Genomic DNA, 17970 nt, shown 5'->3' with positions numbered 1-17970 from the left:
GACATTTGTCCATAAAAAATTCTCCTATCTTAAACATCTTTCAAGTTTTTTTTACAGTTCTCCTTCTAAAACGAAAGAACAAGACACTGTCATCGATATCCCCTACATGGTACACAACTTACGAGGCTATGCCTTTTCACAATGTTGTGAAAAGTACATTGAGCACAGAACTCTTGAAGTTTTTAAGATCAGACATGTAAAACAATGTGATAAAAAGTTGTTGAAACATTAATTGCATAGCCAAAGTATCATGGATAACTTAATTTTGTATACACACAATGATTTCACAGATATAAGGAAGAAATGTGAATTGTAATGATGATACATATAGGGATGGTTAAGTTTGACAAATCAAAAATCAGGATTGTACAGTCACTGTCACCCATATAGGAAGTGTGTGTCAGTATAGGTACCTGTGGTATATATATATAGTGACACAAGTCCTCAGATAAGGAAGTACTGTATATATACTAGTAAGCCCGCAGTCACTTTATTTGCGATGTTATTTTCTAATAATATTGTCTAAAACTTCTAAAACTTTAAATCAAGACAGAGTTAAATTCCTTCAGAGCATAATTAATACACAATTTGAGATATATTGTTACTTTTTATTGTGAATCAGACATTTCTATTTCCCATTTATTACCTAATAGTGTTGAAACAAGTATCAGGTTATGGACTATAAACTGACTGACAAACCTGCCCTTACCACAAAACCACAATTTGTAATGGTAAACGAATGTAAAGGGTGTGATCTGTTAAAGGGGTGGTGGGTCACTATGTAGTATATAGGTGTCTGGAACAAGATGTATGGGGCTCACTACTGAAACACCAGTATTTAATCTGACACTTATTGGTGCATCGCCTTCATTAAGTACCCGAACAGGGAGATAACCACATCACTGCTCCTAATCTGACATCTATTACATAATCCTGCTCATGACTATACTTCCATGTCTACTCCTCTGGCTAGACCATAAATCATCATCTAAACACAGCTATTTTACAAGTTTTGATAACATCTTACCAAGCTCCATGCATCTCTGGCTTTATGTAGCTCAGTGAATATCAGAGATGATCAAATATGCAAATATATTGTAGTTTATCACAGACTTTGTATCACCCCTACATACCAATCTATTCTGTTAATAAAAACCCTGAAAAGGTGTTTTTTTCTCTCTGTTGATCTTATCCAAATAGCAGTTATATAATCACTGTTAAATCCGGTTTATTACACTAAGCCCTTAGGTGCATTGAGGTCAAAGTTGACTTGGTGCATCCATGGCAATATGTAGATTTTACACATGCTCATGCATAGGCGTTACCAATTAGTGATTGCTTATATCAAACTAGTGGATCTGGGTGCGACAGGAGAGCATTTAGTGGTATAGCATATACCCTTAATTATTTCGTTTAATCAATTTGCATGTAAATATCCTCCGATGCAAAATGTTGATAAATACAATGACTGTGATATTAACATTTATCTTTCAAATTCCTGTTAAATACGAAAATGTTTGAGCAATACTTCATTGATTGCCATCAACAATCAAGATTATATAAAAAAAAATAATTACAAAATGTTGAAATATGATAATGTTTTACAATGGAGGTATTAGTTATTTAATACTAATAATTGGAATTCAATCACGCTTTTGGCACCTATCCTGATTAAGGGCATGAACAGGGCAAAAGACTTTGGTCCTGATATATCTACAATTATCTTTATACATACATGTGTATTTTATTGTCAGTAATCGAGCATGACTAGCCAAATTCAAAATCATATAAGAATAATGTAATGATAATTTCACACTAGTGGTAGGTTTATTGAAGGATTGAAATACGTTTATTAGCATTTTTATTAAAATGCGATAGATAAGGATGGGCTTATTAAATAGCTAAAATGGTAGCATAATTTAGCCTTTGGCTTATCAGGTTTGCATCAATATTTATTACAATTGTATATCATATACATAACATTTATCAAAATACAAAAATAAAATCCTGGAAATTCGGTCATCTGTCCACATATCAAGGTCATATATGATATAATCTATAAGTAATTTCAATGAGATTATATATTCTTATTCTAAATATTCTATTTTAATAACTACTAGATAATTTCAAGATCAAGATATTTTAAATCCAATTGACCGATGCTGTATAGAGGAAGTTTAACAACTCCCTTTGATATTAATAATCTGCCCCATCACAGATGAAGCAGCCCACCCTCATTGAGTGTGTAATAATAGTTAAAATATACATTCAACTAAGCACTCCTAAACCATTTCATTTGCATGTCTCATCCTTTATAATTTCCTAGTTGACATTTGGAAAATCCATCACAAATTCAAAACATTACTGAAGGTTAACCAATAATCAGCAATTTCCGTTTCAGGAAATCTTCACCATCCATGCATGTGCATGTTACTACAACAAGCTGCCACGTACCAGATCTGGCCTGGAGGGAGATTAGTCACATGATTTGCATTTGAACGGTACCTAGACATTGTTTTTACTTCCTCGACTTTAAAAATTTCAAATCAAAACCACACACAAAGCTCAAGACATTTGAGGAGTTTCCTTGCTCTTAAACTCGGTGAAGAGTTGACTAAGGTACATTTGAAAATATCTGTTACTGTATATTTTGATATGAACCTCCTTACATTAAGACCCACTTATAGATGGACCACTCAATTCCCTATATCTCAGATAAAGATATATCTTATCCTTCACATCTGACATACTTTAACTGTAGATATATGCTATAAGGTTGATACCCTTAATAGCTACAGTACAAGTAAATCACATTTCTCAGCTTTGAAATCAAGCAATGAAATATAACCTGCAGGTGATGCTTGGTATTTAACATTACTGACAATTTTCTTTCTGCTACAGACCACTAGAAGTGAGGCTGACTCCTGATAAAACAAGTTTAACTAGCTATAATCTACACCACACCTTAATCTATTGATTTAACAAACTTTGGTACACTAAATCGTGACAGAATACCGGAAGAACACCTAGGGTGTGTACATCTCCAATCCCTAACCCACAGCCACTTTTACAAGTGATAGCAGACCTCTCTTGAAGAACAAGATTGCACTAGAGTCAAATACTCCCCTTGGTGAAGATGATGGTCCAATTTTACTTAGGCAACTTGTGGGAATCGCTATCAGTTACTAACAGAACATAAAAAAATCAGGAATATAGGATGTTTTACTAGCAATTTCACATCTCTGAAGTGTGTTCTATGTAATTTTAAGTGTTTCAGCTTCGACCAGTTAAATCTTATACTACCCATTTGACAAATTGTTAAAATAAATCTAGTAAATCATCAAAGATACAAAAAAATCAACTAAAATGACAAAAAAGAAACACAACTAAACAATGAAGTTAATTTAAATTAATTTCAAAAAATTTATTATTACCATATTTAGTCTTAATTTGAAATCTAACTTACATGTACCTGCTCCTTTTTTATGTTCAGTTGGTGAAAACAAACTACTTAATATGCATAATTGTTAATCTCTGCCTCCCAAAAAGAATGAATAAAATTTAGTTGAATTGAATCAATTCACAAAATTAACAAGAAAATATAATAATAAATCAGAACTAATAGTTTTGGTTTGAATGATATAAGAAAAGTGACATTATTTTTGAGCCACGTACGTACAAGTTAATGTTTAAGTTACTTACCTTTAGAATGTAAATTTCCACATGTTGTTACTATCATAGAACCAGAATATGGTAAAATAGCACAAAGAATGGCTATGAACTGCAACATTTCACAGTAACAAAGTTTGTGCACTAATCCGAAAGTCTTAGATTTATCCATCCTGAATCTGTCCCTGTATTAGAAATGAAATATTGCTCCTCCTCTATTTTCCAAGGTAGTTATCCAGTGGGTATCTGTGAAAGACAAGAACAAATTGTTGAATTTCCAGTTAATCAAAAGTACAACTAGCAAACGAAGAAATATGGACAATTGGAGGCACAACACACTTAGGGCAGGATAGTTGTAAGGCACTCGCCTTTCACCTAGGTGACGGGGGTCCGATTCCTTAATTGGATGTGAAAAGTTTTGGGATCACATGCCCGTCCTCCAAGTGGGCTTTGTTTTCTCCAGGTACTCCCACCCACAGTTAGACCCCTTGAATGTTATGCTTCAATCCATGCCATCTAGAGTGTTGAATAATTACTTGTTGTAATGTAATTAAAGTTATAGAGGCACTTTACACTTATCCATTTAGGGAAGAAAGTAACTCACAATTACCTTAATTCTGTCTTGTATTTAAGTTACCAGCTCAAGTCCAGCCTACTCATCAACATAAGACAATGTAATGGTGCATGTCCTATAAACCTTATGTATTTCTCCATGAGTTTCCACTAATGAGAGGATGTTGGAATGTCAGCGAGACTAGACATGTATCTATATACTAACTACCACTTCACTTTTGACAGATCAGTCTATGTGGAAACACCAGATGATAACATGATCAGAATCAGTTTATTCTAAACCAGGAAATTAATGAAACAAATTCAAAATGTTTACAAACTTTGTTTGATGTGTTTATTGCCCTGTGAACAGCCATTTTTTTGTCGTTTTGAGGTCTCTGTGAAGTAGCTGGTGGCTACTTCAATGAATAACATGTAGGATGCACATCTCATGCCATCAAGAGTAATAAGGGTAAAGTGGCTTGCTTAAGGACACAACCAAGACAAGTACAGACTGGCCCATTTCTCAGCCTCTCAAGTAACACAAACCAACATGGGTAGGGAACCTCAAACCACACACCTTGGATATTCACCTGAGACTATGTGTCCCTTGAGATTATGTGTCCGTTGCTCTGACCGAGCTTCGTGGCCCCCATTTACAAAATGGTAACACTATCATATGCTATCTAGTTTTGAGGTTCTCTACAACATTCAGGAAACATCTAAGCAATATGCATGTTAACGTTGATTTTTTTCTTGCTTAATAACAGTGAGAGTATAAGCACAGTATGCAATAATTCTAATAAACATGTTTGGCATGTCTTCATAACATTTCCCCTTGCAATACAAAACATCACATTATTTTCAGTAAATGAGATGCCCACATTCTGTAACAAGCACCTGCAAGGTATTACATCACAATGACGTCCCAGGGAACATCAGATTTTTAAATATCAGTGCCAAACAGATATTAGTCAGTAATTCTTATGTTTCTATGACACAATAACAGAAATGCTGAGTGGTACCAATATAGGAGCACCACTTCGCTTCATGTGTGAATGGCGCTTTCTATAGTGGTACCCATGACAAATCCAAACTAGGCAAAACATTAGGGGACCTAAAAAGAAAGAGCTGCTACAGATTTCAGAAGATTTGTATCCTTGTTAAACTCTACTTATGTCAAGTACGCCTGAATCTTTTCTGTAGAGAAAGAGATCAAATCAGGAGCCCCTTATACCCCAGTACTTGATGTCGTTTACACATTAGTGCATTGACTGCAAAAATAAAATTTGAAATTGTCAACATGTGGTACATATATATTTAAATCTTAATACATACAGTTAATCTCAATGGATATAAAAAGTCTTACCATACTGGTTTCCTACACCTTACATGTTCGTCCAAGGTTAAAACATTATATTAACTAAATTCTTTAAGTTAAATTGTTTTTTCCTTCCAGCTTATCATGTTTTGAAATCAGGAAACCAGAGCATGGAAGATTAAACCTAAATGTTATAACAAGAGAGGGCCTTAGGCTCGGGGTTTCAAGGTGTCAGCCAAACCTGAACACACACCAATAGCCTTTGTTCTTACTTATCTGAACATCCTACTATCATGTTCACGTCAGGATTAACACTTCAAGACTGCCTTCAAATCAGGCAAAGCTTAAATATTTTAATCAAGCAACTGTTATTGTACGTTGATTGACATTGCCATTCATAAAAATTTCATACAAAATCTTGGAGAGTCTTTCACACAAATCTTCACCCTTCAAACTTCACTGAAGATAAAGATTCTGTCACACAATCAGAGACATTTCTTTTCACTTGTTCTTTTGAAAATATGACAGTCATGAAAATGGTCTATAACTGAGAGATGTAGAAAGCTGATAAAGTATAATGTGTGGACGGTAAATGTCATTATACCACTATGACAGCAATTAATTATACTTGGTCCTTTATGGTGAACTCTGGGTGGGTTCATTATCCAACACACTTCTCTATAAATAGCCGGAATGGACATGCCTGCTATATACCACTGCATGCTGTTTGTGGCAACTAATTGTGCCCCTACCCCACACCCTGTAGGAGCCCTTCACCCTACAAGAGATGGGGTGTTTTCTTCGGATGCCTTCTGTTCAGAGAGCCTAACTATAAGGCCCACTATATCTCATTATATTTTGATCACAGGTGGCAATTTAACACTGAAGGTGGGGTCTCTGCAGAATCATAATATTTCTTCTATGCCTTCTGCTTTGGGGACACTGAAGGGGTCAAATTTCATCTGTTGCTCTTATTGCTACACTGGTCTGCTCTATCTTTCTGTACTTTATTTTCTTCTATTTGTGTCTCCTTGCCCCTATGACCTTGGCTGCTGTTTCCTTGACACCAGTCTGCATATGAACTTGGCTGTCAATGGTTTCCTAGACACCAGTGCTAATATGACATTGGCAGTTGTTTCCTTGACACCAGTCTGCATATGATCTTGGCTGTCAATTGTTTCCATGACACCAGTGCTCATACGACATTGGCTGTCAATTGTTTCCTTGACACCAGTGCTCATACGACCTTGGCTGTCAATTGTTTCCTTGACACCAGTGCTCATATGACCTTGGTTGTCAATTGTTTCCTTGACACCAGTGCTCATATGACCTTGGTTGTCAATTGTTTCCTTGACACCAGTGCTCAAATGACCTTGGCTGTCAATTGTTTCCTTGACACCAGTGCCCATACGACCTTGGCTGTCAATTGTTTCCTTGACACCATTGCTCATACGACATTGGCTGTCAATTGTTTCCTTGACACCAGTGCTCATACGACATTGGCTGTCAATTGTTTCCTTGACACCAGTGCTCATACGACCTTGGCTGTTGTTTCCTTGACACCAGTGCTCATATGACATTGGCTGTCAATTGTTTCCTTGACACCAGTGCTCATACGACATTGGCTGTCAATTGTTTCCTTGACACCATTGCTCATACGACCTTGGCTGTCAATTGTTTCCTTGACACCAGTGCTCATACGACATTGGCTGTCAATTGTTTCCTTGACACCAGTGCTCATACGACCTTGGCTGTCAATTGTTTCCTTGACACCAGTGCTCATACGACCTTGGCTGTCAATTGTTTCCTTGACACCAGTGCTCATACGACCTTGGCTGTCAATTGTTTCCTTGACACCAGTGCTCATACGACCTTGGCTGTCAATTGTTTCCTTGACACCAGTGCTCATACGACATTGGCTGTCAATTGTTTCCTTGACACCAGTGCTCATATGACCTTGGCTGTCAATTGTTTCCTTGACACCAGTGCTCATACGACCTTGGCTGTCAATTGTTTCCTTGACACCAGTGCTCATACGACATTGGCTGTCAATTGTTTCCTTGACACCAGTGCTCATACGACATTGGCTGTCAATTGTTTCCTTGACACCAGTGCTCATACGACCTTGGCTGTCAATTGTTTCCTTGACACCAGTGCTCATATGACCTTGGCTGTCAATTGTTTCCTTGACACCAGTGCTCATACGACCTTGGTTGTCAATTGTTTCCTTGACACCAGTGCTCATATGACCTTGGCTGTCAATTGTTTCCTTGACACCAGTGCTCATATGACCTTGGTTGTCAATTGTTTCCTTGACACCAGTGCTCATACGACATTGGCTGTCAATTGTTTCCTTGACACCAGTGCTCATACGACATTGGCTGTCAATTGTTTCCTTGACACCAGTGCTCATACGACATTGGCTGTCAATTGTTTCCTTGACACCAGTGCTCATACGACCTTGGCTGTCAATTGTTTCCTTGACACCAGTGCTCATACGACCTTGGCTGTCAATTGTTTCCTTGACACCAGTGCTCATACGACATTGGCTGTCAATTGTTTCCTTGACACCAGTGCTCATACGACCTTGGCTGTCAATTGTTTCCTTGACACCAGTGCTCATATGACCTTGGCTGTTGTTTCCCTGACACCATCTCAGCATATCATGACTTTGGCTGTTGCAAGAAGGTTGTACCCCACACAAACAAAAATCTCATTTCATTGGCAAGGAAGACATTAAAATGTTTATAGCACATTAAGCTTGGACTATGAAAAGTAAAGATAGTATATGTAGATTGGGGAATCTACTGAGGACTAAGGTAAGTACTCATTACTGGACTAGTCTCAGTATCATTAAGACAAGAGATGGTTTGTATATAAGTGTTACCTGTTGCCTATTACCTACTGAATGTATAGTGTTCAATAAAATCTTCATGAAATGAAATGAACATACATGTTATACTGATGCTTACTGCTGGAAACGCTGCTTTATATATCTTTTAATTACAATAGAATACATTGACCTTATTTTAATTTGTAAAGGAAAATTTATCAAAGATTTCAAATAGATTTCCTTATTAGAGTAAAACAAAGGCGACAACAAACTGAATCGTAAAATAACCAAGGTCGTCTGAAGCTTCTACAGTGGAACGATAAAAACAATTTGAATGACTGTAGTTTTACAAAGAACACATGAGCAGAACAATCTTAAAGCTCCATCCTCAGTAGCAACTTTAGTTTAATGTCCAAGGTCACTTACAACACAGCCTCAATAGAACTAATCTTGTCCAAGGTCACTTACAACACAGCCTCAATAGAACTAATCTTGTCCAAGGTCACTTACAACACAGCCTCAATAGAACTAATCTTGTCCAAGGTCACTTACAACACAGCCTCAAAAGAACTATTCTCTTACACAGAACAGGTGTAAAGTCTCCTCCTCTAATCCTAAGTGTGAGATCAATCCCTTCGTCATAAGAATTGTATGTCACAATTCCTAAGCAATAGAAGTGCATGGCATCACATCACCAATTTTCAACCAATGAATTCCTTAGCCATACATAAACAATTCTATCCGGTCATTATGTTGACAGAGGATGATTTGCAGCTTATCATAATAATAGCTATAGACTTGGGCAATGAGGTTAAACCCTAAAATGATGGTAACAACCAGACTGTTACATCAACAGTCTACTAGCTATCATCTCAACACTAGTGTTTGCCTCAACGGATATCATATGTATACTGTAGTGGTTTGGTATTTCAAAACTTGTTTCCGACATTAAATAAAAGGAATCCTCTTTCAGATGCAGTCTAAAAAACTGCCTGGCATACAATAAAATGTCACCATGTTTCCTGTCTGTTACAACAATCTAGATTATATTTCAGGCTAGCCATGTTCCCCTACAAACTTGTTTGCATTATTTTTTTCATGATGTATTGAAATGACAAGATTTTTCATAATTGTAAATTTGAAAGCATGATTTACGAAAGCGTAGTCATAACTACTGTTACACCCATGATTACATATTTTTTCTTCCCTGTATATACCGTAATTGAATCAAAATGTTGGAAATAAACTACAGACCTACCGCTGTGATAACTGGTCAGTAGTCCATCAGTCTGTATACAAACTTGTTTTAGATTATGAAGGTTACAATATCTCCATCTTTGAAGAGAGGCTTACATGTAAATTCTGAGTATACTTTTTAATAAAGGAGGATGCATTGCTGAAGAATCTGAAAGTGTAACAGGACAGGCTTATAGAATCTTCGGTTCACGATTAGATCTCGGACAAGAGCTAATGTTCTATAGAAATATCTTTTTCAAGGCAAGGCGGAGAATGAAATGTTTTAGAATATTGAAACGAGACCGAGATAAAGCAACATTCAATAATGGATTTCTTTTTTTGTGCATACATTTAAGTCAAAATTGCATAAAACATTTTAACTATTTTCACCAATTTTTCACTTTATTCAACTCTACTGAATAACCTCCCTTGTTGGTTGTGCATAAGGAAGAGGGAATCTCTACTGAATTATCTCACTTGTTGGTTTCTCTAAGACAGAAAACCACTTCTTTCTTATGCATAGCTCACAAGGGAGGTAATTCTGTAGCATTAGATAAGTAAGATATTTATCTGATAAGACACAACTTTTTATGAGTCACTTTGCACCATATGTCGATGTCAGGAAAATCAGGCAAAACAGAGAATTTAGTATACAAGAATGGTCAGTGTGGATGGCATAACAGTTCAAATTTAGAAGCGTTGTCTTTCTGTCCCCATATTGCCGTCAGTCTGTATGTCACCGCTAACAAGATCTGCATCCTGTTTCTCCTATGACACCAGCTCATACTACCACACAGTACAATACCCTACAATATCAATTGTTCTGATGATGAAAAATACTGTCTTTAATGGGCGTACAAACCAAAGTGTCTCAAGGAGGTTTTTCCGCTATGCCATTCTACTTATAAAAGACCATTTGAATACATACTGTTCCTAAAATGTGTTTGCTTCTTCTAAATTGTCCAATACATACATCTAAGTCAGCATCTAACAAGTCTTTCTTGTTCATGTAAAAGGTTAATATCTTAAGTGGATTTTGAACATTTGAATCCTGTAGCCAAGTGAGTTGACCTCCAATTCCTTTATTTCAGATTTTTTGTTAAAGAAGAATTCTGAAGAAGTACTGGTTAAAGCCATTTGAACAATACAGTTTTTTTGGTCATATAATTGCATTCAACTGATTTCATTTGTGGCATGTGTAGAAGTGCCTTGACCATATTTTATGTGGCGTAAGCTTATTTAAGAGGTAATTGAGTGTGCTAATTTGCCTCCTATATTAGTCTAATCTTTCCTTCATGTCTCTAATGTCTATGGCTTACTTAATGGAGTGTAGAACATCAACCAGTAGAAATGTTATCCACTGACAATCTAACGACCAGGTCAACACCATAAGGTCACATTGACAATGCCCAAATATACCAAAAACATACCTTTTTAGAATATATATAGTGCTCTTTTGTAAACCAGGCCGCCATGAATTAAGCCAGCATGATGTTTAATCTCTATCTTTAGGGATCAATTAATCACAATTGGCAAAAATCAATCGAAAGATCCTGACATGTATCCATGTGAAATACCTTTGAAAACTTCCAAATTCTGCATCATGCATCTTGTCATACTCTGTAGAATCACTGAATCAGAAGCCTGATATACTTACTTTTCCTCAGAGATTACGAGGTCGATTCAAACAAAGGGGAAATGTAAAGCAGCTAGGGATCCCCTGATAATTTACAAGGCACTATAATATCACATTGTATGTGTGTGATGTTTACAATGTAAACTGAAATATATTAGTTTTCATAATATCTCTAGTTGTAATGATAAATGCATTTTGGAGGTTATTAAATGTTAACTGGTATTGATAGAATTCTCAATACACAGCTACATGTAAATCCACTGTCGTGGCAGACAGAATTTCCTGAATAAATATTTGCACATATATTCTGTTTCTACATAGATACACACCATAACAACACCAGAATGGAGCATGTCCTTCCGACTACAACACAATACATGGAAGTATCAATTTCTGTGCTTGTCCTTGAAAACTCTGGTCATTTGACTACCTCTTCATGGCTGGATCTGGGTCACACCATCATCTGTAATGAGTGAAAGATCAAATTAAATTTGTTGTATGCATACAATACTCACTCCTATGAGATATAATTAGATAAAATCTTATTGTAAATCTAGATATCTGGTTAAAACATTTTTTGAGTGAAACAGATTTTCTTGAGAAGACTGACTTTGTTAACTTCCTTTTTTACACCTAAATCATATTCATATACACATAACTTATACTTCTAATAAAATATTTAAAAAAAAAACTTGTTACATTTAAAAGTCCAGTCACAAATCCTAACTGTATCATTTGTTAAAATGACCGACAGCCAAGTCCCCAACTCACAAATTCAAAAACTACAGAAACAATATCTCAAGTCATGATCATGAAGAGATTTCAAAGGTGACCATCTCTTTGATAATAGTATATTTTAATATGTTCCAGATGAATTATATCTTTGTGTATGAAGAACAAAACACAAAGACTGGTCATATGGGCTACATTGGTGTGTAACTTAGCTCTACCCAATTCATCATTTCTGGATCTTGATACACTTCAATCTGTCCCCTTCCAGGGTACAAGGTGACCTATAAATCAAGTCACCCCTTTGTACATATTCTGTGTGCTTCATAAAGAGTACATTCTAGTCGAAAGATTCAGGTGTTAGAGTCCTTTTTTTATGATCCTAATACATGTTTATGGATAAAGAATACTGGTATGGTATACCATATGTAAGCTATAAACTCCAATATCAACAACGATTTGTTTATTAATGGATGCAGTGCATATCCGCCTTTTCCAAAATGTACATAAATGTCATAAAGTACATTTTTAGGTGATAAGCATAGCTATTTATAGAGATTTTATACATATCACCAAGTCTTATCCACGAATTAAGTCTTACAAATGTGTTCGATAATACATTGTTAGTCACAGCTTTATATACTTGGGGATTTAAGTTGCTTTATAAAATCAATGATTTCTAAATCAATATAAGCTGTGGGTTGTCCTAAGATAACTAGTTGACAGTATTCCCTAGTTATGTTTTACATAATACTCTTACATAATGCTCCTATTCTTTAAAAAAAAATTTTTTTTTAATTTTATCAACAACAACTTTGACAGATTTGTTAGCTTTTTTTTCTACCAAGAATGTCAATACAAATGTAAAGATTATCTAGTGACTCTGATGAGATTTCAAACTTAACAAATATGAAAATGTGTAAGTTTGTGAATGCACCTATAAATACCTTTTTGGTGAACAATATTCAACTACATGTACCCCTCTGTATATTCAAAGAAATACAAATTATTGGAGAGAAGTATATTTGAATATCCGAATCAAATGACTATAATCATATAAGCTTAACCTTCCTCACTGATAACAGTTATCATTGAAGTGACTTGTGTTTTCCTTCCCAACTCATAAGAAATTGCTGGATTCTTGTCAAGAATGTCTTAAAGTAAAACAATCTGCTGCAGAGTTATCGCCTTCCTTTTTTTTTACGGCAAACATGTACATATATATATATATGTGCATTCCTTGTGGATTCGTGACAGTCAAAAGGCATCCAGATGTTTGAGGGTGCAGATTAAGGACACACCAAATATCACATCTCGTTAGCTTTGATCCCGATAATGACATCAGTACAAAGTATTGTAACTGTTGCCTCTGTTACACATTCCTCTTGTTGTGACCCTTTCACAGATACCCCAATACCTTGTTAACTGAACCCCACCTTCAGTGTCAACACATGAACGGAGAGGTTCACAAAACACACAGATACACTGACTGATTACATAAAAACTTGTGTAATGATATGAACTTTGTGATCTACCAAATACAAGATACCCAGAGCTGATTATGTAAAGCCTTGTATAATGATCAGAGGCTGTGCTAGATAATGGGTAAAAAAAAATGTGATCGGTCCACTGAATACCTTGTACTTTTCCAATCAAATGAATACCCATTGAACCCCCATTGATGAAATCTAAACAAATATATTGGCAAATAAATTACCAAAAGAAACTAAAGATTTGATTATGCTTGTGGTTGTCCTGTGTTCTTTAAAGACTGTACAACTCTAATCAATCTTGGACATTTAAATTGACGTAACCTTACTTGACGAGGTATAAACAGCATTTTCCCCCGCATGCTTATGTCAAATTGAATTGAGCTCTAGAATTCCTGACATTTGGAAATTCCTGTTGCAGGTTAAATGTAAAAAAAATTACATTTTTTATCCTGAAAATGTCTGCAGCCAATCACAATTGTAAATATGCCTTTTATTTTTTATTTAATCTGATATGATTTATTGATATTAAACAAACAACATTTATCCTACTAAGTAACTTCACGCATATCACCATGTGTGCACATAATTTGGTCAATTATGATACATGCGCACAATCAAATTAACATACTTAATCAAGATAAGAATATGCACAAACATTTATCATGTAGTAACACCATAACGATAAGTTCCACCAGTGGATTTGTCGCCACAACAGTGTTCAGATACCAAAAGAAAGATGGACTTTAATTTTGAATTGAGAAAATCAGTGACCTTGAACTTTGACCTTCAACCCTAAAAAAATAACCCAAAACAAAAATAGGAAGCACTTTCTTAGAGCTTGATAGGTCCAAAGGAACTAATTTAATTGTATAGAACGGATTTATGATAGTCCACTGTACCCTATATGTGTCCATACATTGATCTTGACCTTTGACCTGAAATCCTGGACAAACATAAACAGGATGACAGTAAGGAGTATAAAGAGTTTTATATATACATGTATCAGTTTGAATAAAATCAAGTTATCAAATTAAAACTTTTGTGTTGGTATCTAGGAAAATTGTTCAAAATTGTTATGAAAACAAATTAAAGCAAAGGATGAATGTGTCAGAATATAGAAAGTAGCACCAAAATAGGATGGGTATTTAAATGTGGAACAGAATATTCTATAAGTAAACTGATTGAAACAGGAGGGATATTTTGATTCATATACATGTATACCCTGCCTCTATTGCTATTAACTGTACATTGATGCCAGCTGGCACATATTCCTGTACAAAAACACAAAATGTAGATACATATCTTTATCAATGATATCCAGTACTGGTGTGGTAGATTTGTGTAAGTATATGGCCTGATGTTAGAACATGGAAACAAGGACAACACTGGAAAAGACACTTGATAGGAGACCATTTATCATCAGGCAGTTACAAAAAATAATCTACTCATGCTAATATTGCCATTACACATTTCTGCTTCTATAACAATGACACTTGGTGCTAACAGTCTGTCTACAAGTACATTGATATGTTGTTGTATTGTGACGTTGGTATGTCTTGGAAGCTGATACAACAGTGGGGGTGTAATACCCTAACCCTGCCTCTAAGGGTATTCTTACTCTGTACATCTGCAGGGCACCTATTCAAGCTGTTTTATCATTTAGATATATGTATATCTATACATTTTTGACATATATAATTTTGTCATATTATTGACAAGAATGGCTTCAATTTGACAGTTTCAATAAATATACCTAATGACTAGTTATTCATTCTTCAAATTAAATGTTTCAACTTATGGAAAAAATTGCTGATTTAATTGATAGAAATTACTAGTTAAAGCTATATAACTTACCATGATCTGATCGCTATAGACGTACAGAGCCATATATATCAAATATTTATATGTTCAATAACACTTCCTTTGTCAGTAAATCCCAGTGTGATATTTAAAACTTTAATGATTTGTTCTCTGTAAATGCATGCCTTCCAGTAAATCAACAATTTTGCAATTGATTAAAATATGAAACCAAACTTCAATTCCTGGTAGGAATTATTGATTTAGTGTAAGATTTTACACAGGCTGTTCCCTATACTTCTCTTACTAATCTAAATATAACTCTGTTCAGTTTTCAAAAAAAATAAATGGATCTGAAACCAGGAAGACTTTGCAGCACAACAAAACTGCACATGTATTTGAAAACAGAAAGAGCAACAGTATCCTTTTTCTCTTCGTATTCGTTAACCGGAAACAATAACACATGAAAAATTCATAGCTCATCATGACCTTCTAAAATGATATAAAGTACAGCCCAATGTGTATACATAATGGTTTTTGCTTGCTTGGTCTCGTAAACTTCCTTGGTCATTTTGAGGTGGGGTCTCCTTGTAGTAGTAGTTGGTGACTACCTCACTTGATAACTTAAGGGAGGTCTGTTGCATGACATCCAGAGCAATTAGGGTAAACTGTCTTGCTCAAGGACACAACCACAACAGCACAAACTGGTCAATTTCTCAGATCCCAAGAAACACTAGTCAAATTATACTATTGACTGAAAATAGGGTTCCTTCTAAAGTTTAAACGAAGACTGTGCATTAAAAAATTTAAGAAAAGTATAGCCATATGATTTCACAACATGATATGAAGGTCTTTCTGAGGATTTATAAATACCATTGACATTTCTGCAATCTACTTTTTGTGGTGATGCTTGTTTATACACCACCAAAAAGAACAAATTTTACTTGCAAAAATAATCTTTTTTTTTTTCAATTCTCAGTTTAAACAGCAGGTCCTCGACATATAAATCTACAAGATACCCTAATGTTGATAAAAGGATAAGACTATAACTACTACCTGCATGCAGACCAGCTTCAGCAGGCAATGGTTTAGGTGCTCTGGTGAGCTTTAAAATAGCAGTGTTTTGACATGCCAGTCAGTCACTTAGAACACCTACTAGTTTGGGACCAATGTAATATTGAAGTGTGTGGTATTCCTATCTAAGTTAAATCAATACCGTCTGATATTCAACAGACACAGCTGTGTTGCATCATCTTTGGAAATACAAGATCATGTGGATAATAAAATTTTGCCAAAAATGAATTATGTACCTGCTTTTATCATATTTTCTGTCTACAAATATCAAATAACTAAAACTGCAGTTTTTAGTCATCATTATATTGCATTAAATCAGTGTGTGGGATACAGAACCAGGATACAGAAGTCTGCTGCCATAACATGTACACCATGCTGCAAATCTGTAGCTGATAAAAAGAATTCCTAGCATTTGTCAACGAAATGCACTGGAATGCGTAGCATGCTTCTAGCTCATGCAAAGCATGTACCAAACATGCATGCTGTAAGCTCGTGTGCGACTTACATGGTTCGGAATTTGTCATCAGTATTATTTTTCAGAAATGACTTAATTGTTCTGATATTTTTGTTAAACATCAACATGCTTCCAGCTTGAACAAAATGTTTTCTTATTAACATGCATTACAGCAAGCTTAAGGATATGCTATCCATATTTGTAAAACATGGAGTCTTGTTGAGCAAATGTGTCAAGAAATGGCAACGATGTTCAAACTATCTAAAAAAACAAAGACCCATCACAATAAAAAAAGTTGTCCTGTGTGTAACATTTCTCATTCTGCATTACATCTCCACATGTCGGCAACAGGGTACAAATCAATAAACTATTTTGATACTATCATTGAATATTCATGATTCAATAAAAAAAAAAAAAAAAATATTATGTGGAAATGTAAAATCACTCAAATAGTGCAATTGTCGGCTTGGCAACATGCCAATGACTTGTCCACTTATAGCTGTATATTTGTGGCATGATGCGACCATATAATAGATGTTTGTAAACTAGCATATTTTTTTTTCCAGATTAGAACGAGAATAACTATAAGTATGTGAGGTTCTTGCTGAATTCCTAAGGTGCCCTGGAGCCGTAGAGGTCACTTGTTTTCAGGGTGGTACCGGTAAATAAGATATATCTTGCTTTTTGATGCAGCATGTCATACTGAAAGTTTATAAACATCAGCAGGATGCACCCTTCTCTGCTGGCACAAACCAACTTTTCCAGTAATACATGATTTCTGAAATGAGACATACTGCTGTTTCAACATGTACAAACTCACTAGAAGAATACAAGCTTGGTTCTGCCACATGACTGAAGTCTAGGACATTCTACTTCAGGGAACAATCATTTTCTTCTTGTGACTTTATATACCCTGATTGTAATGAATTTCCATAATGTTAATATTACGTGTACTTTACTTTACCTGACAAGTATAACTGCTTTCCTTACTGCCTGTGAGAAGGAGAAATATATTGACTTGATGCAACTTATATGTACCAGGTCATTTATATATAACCCCAACAAAGTCTCCTTTTGACAAAGTTCTTGACCCAATATGTTATTGAGGCTATTATCGTCTCCGTAATTTTGAATTCATATTAACCTTTTATATTAAATAGTGATTTTAAAAGTGAT

At 35.2% G+C, this 17970-nt stretch overlaps 1 protein-coding gene across 6 annotated transcripts in view; it reads right to left on the bottom strand.

Moving 5' to 3' along the window:
* Window positions 1–17970, bottom strand: part of LOC117335052 (semaphorin-2A-like) — a 123461-nt gene that overhangs the window by 48063 nt on the left and 57428 nt on the right. For all 6 annotated transcript variants that reach the window (XM_033894973.1, XM_033894972.1, XM_033894968.1 and 3 more), the window contains 2 exons: window positions 11577–11710; window positions 3703–3915 (listed from right to left, as the gene is read on the bottom strand). In XM_033894973.1, the coding sequence (XP_033750864.1) occupies window positions 3703–3841 (139 nt within the window). In that variant the 5' untranslated portion in view covers window positions 3842–3915; window positions 11577–11710. The remainder of the gene's footprint in view (window positions 1–3702; window positions 3916–11576; window positions 11711–17970) is intronic.

Source organism: Pecten maximus, chromosome 9 (genome assembly GCF_902652985.1).
Source record: "Pecten maximus chromosome 9, xPecMax1.1, whole genome shotgun sequence".
Taxonomy (NCBI): Eukaryota; Metazoa; Mollusca; class Bivalvia; order Pectinida; family Pectinidae; genus Pecten; species Pecten maximus.
This window is presented reverse-complemented; position numbering and strand designations above follow the sequence as displayed.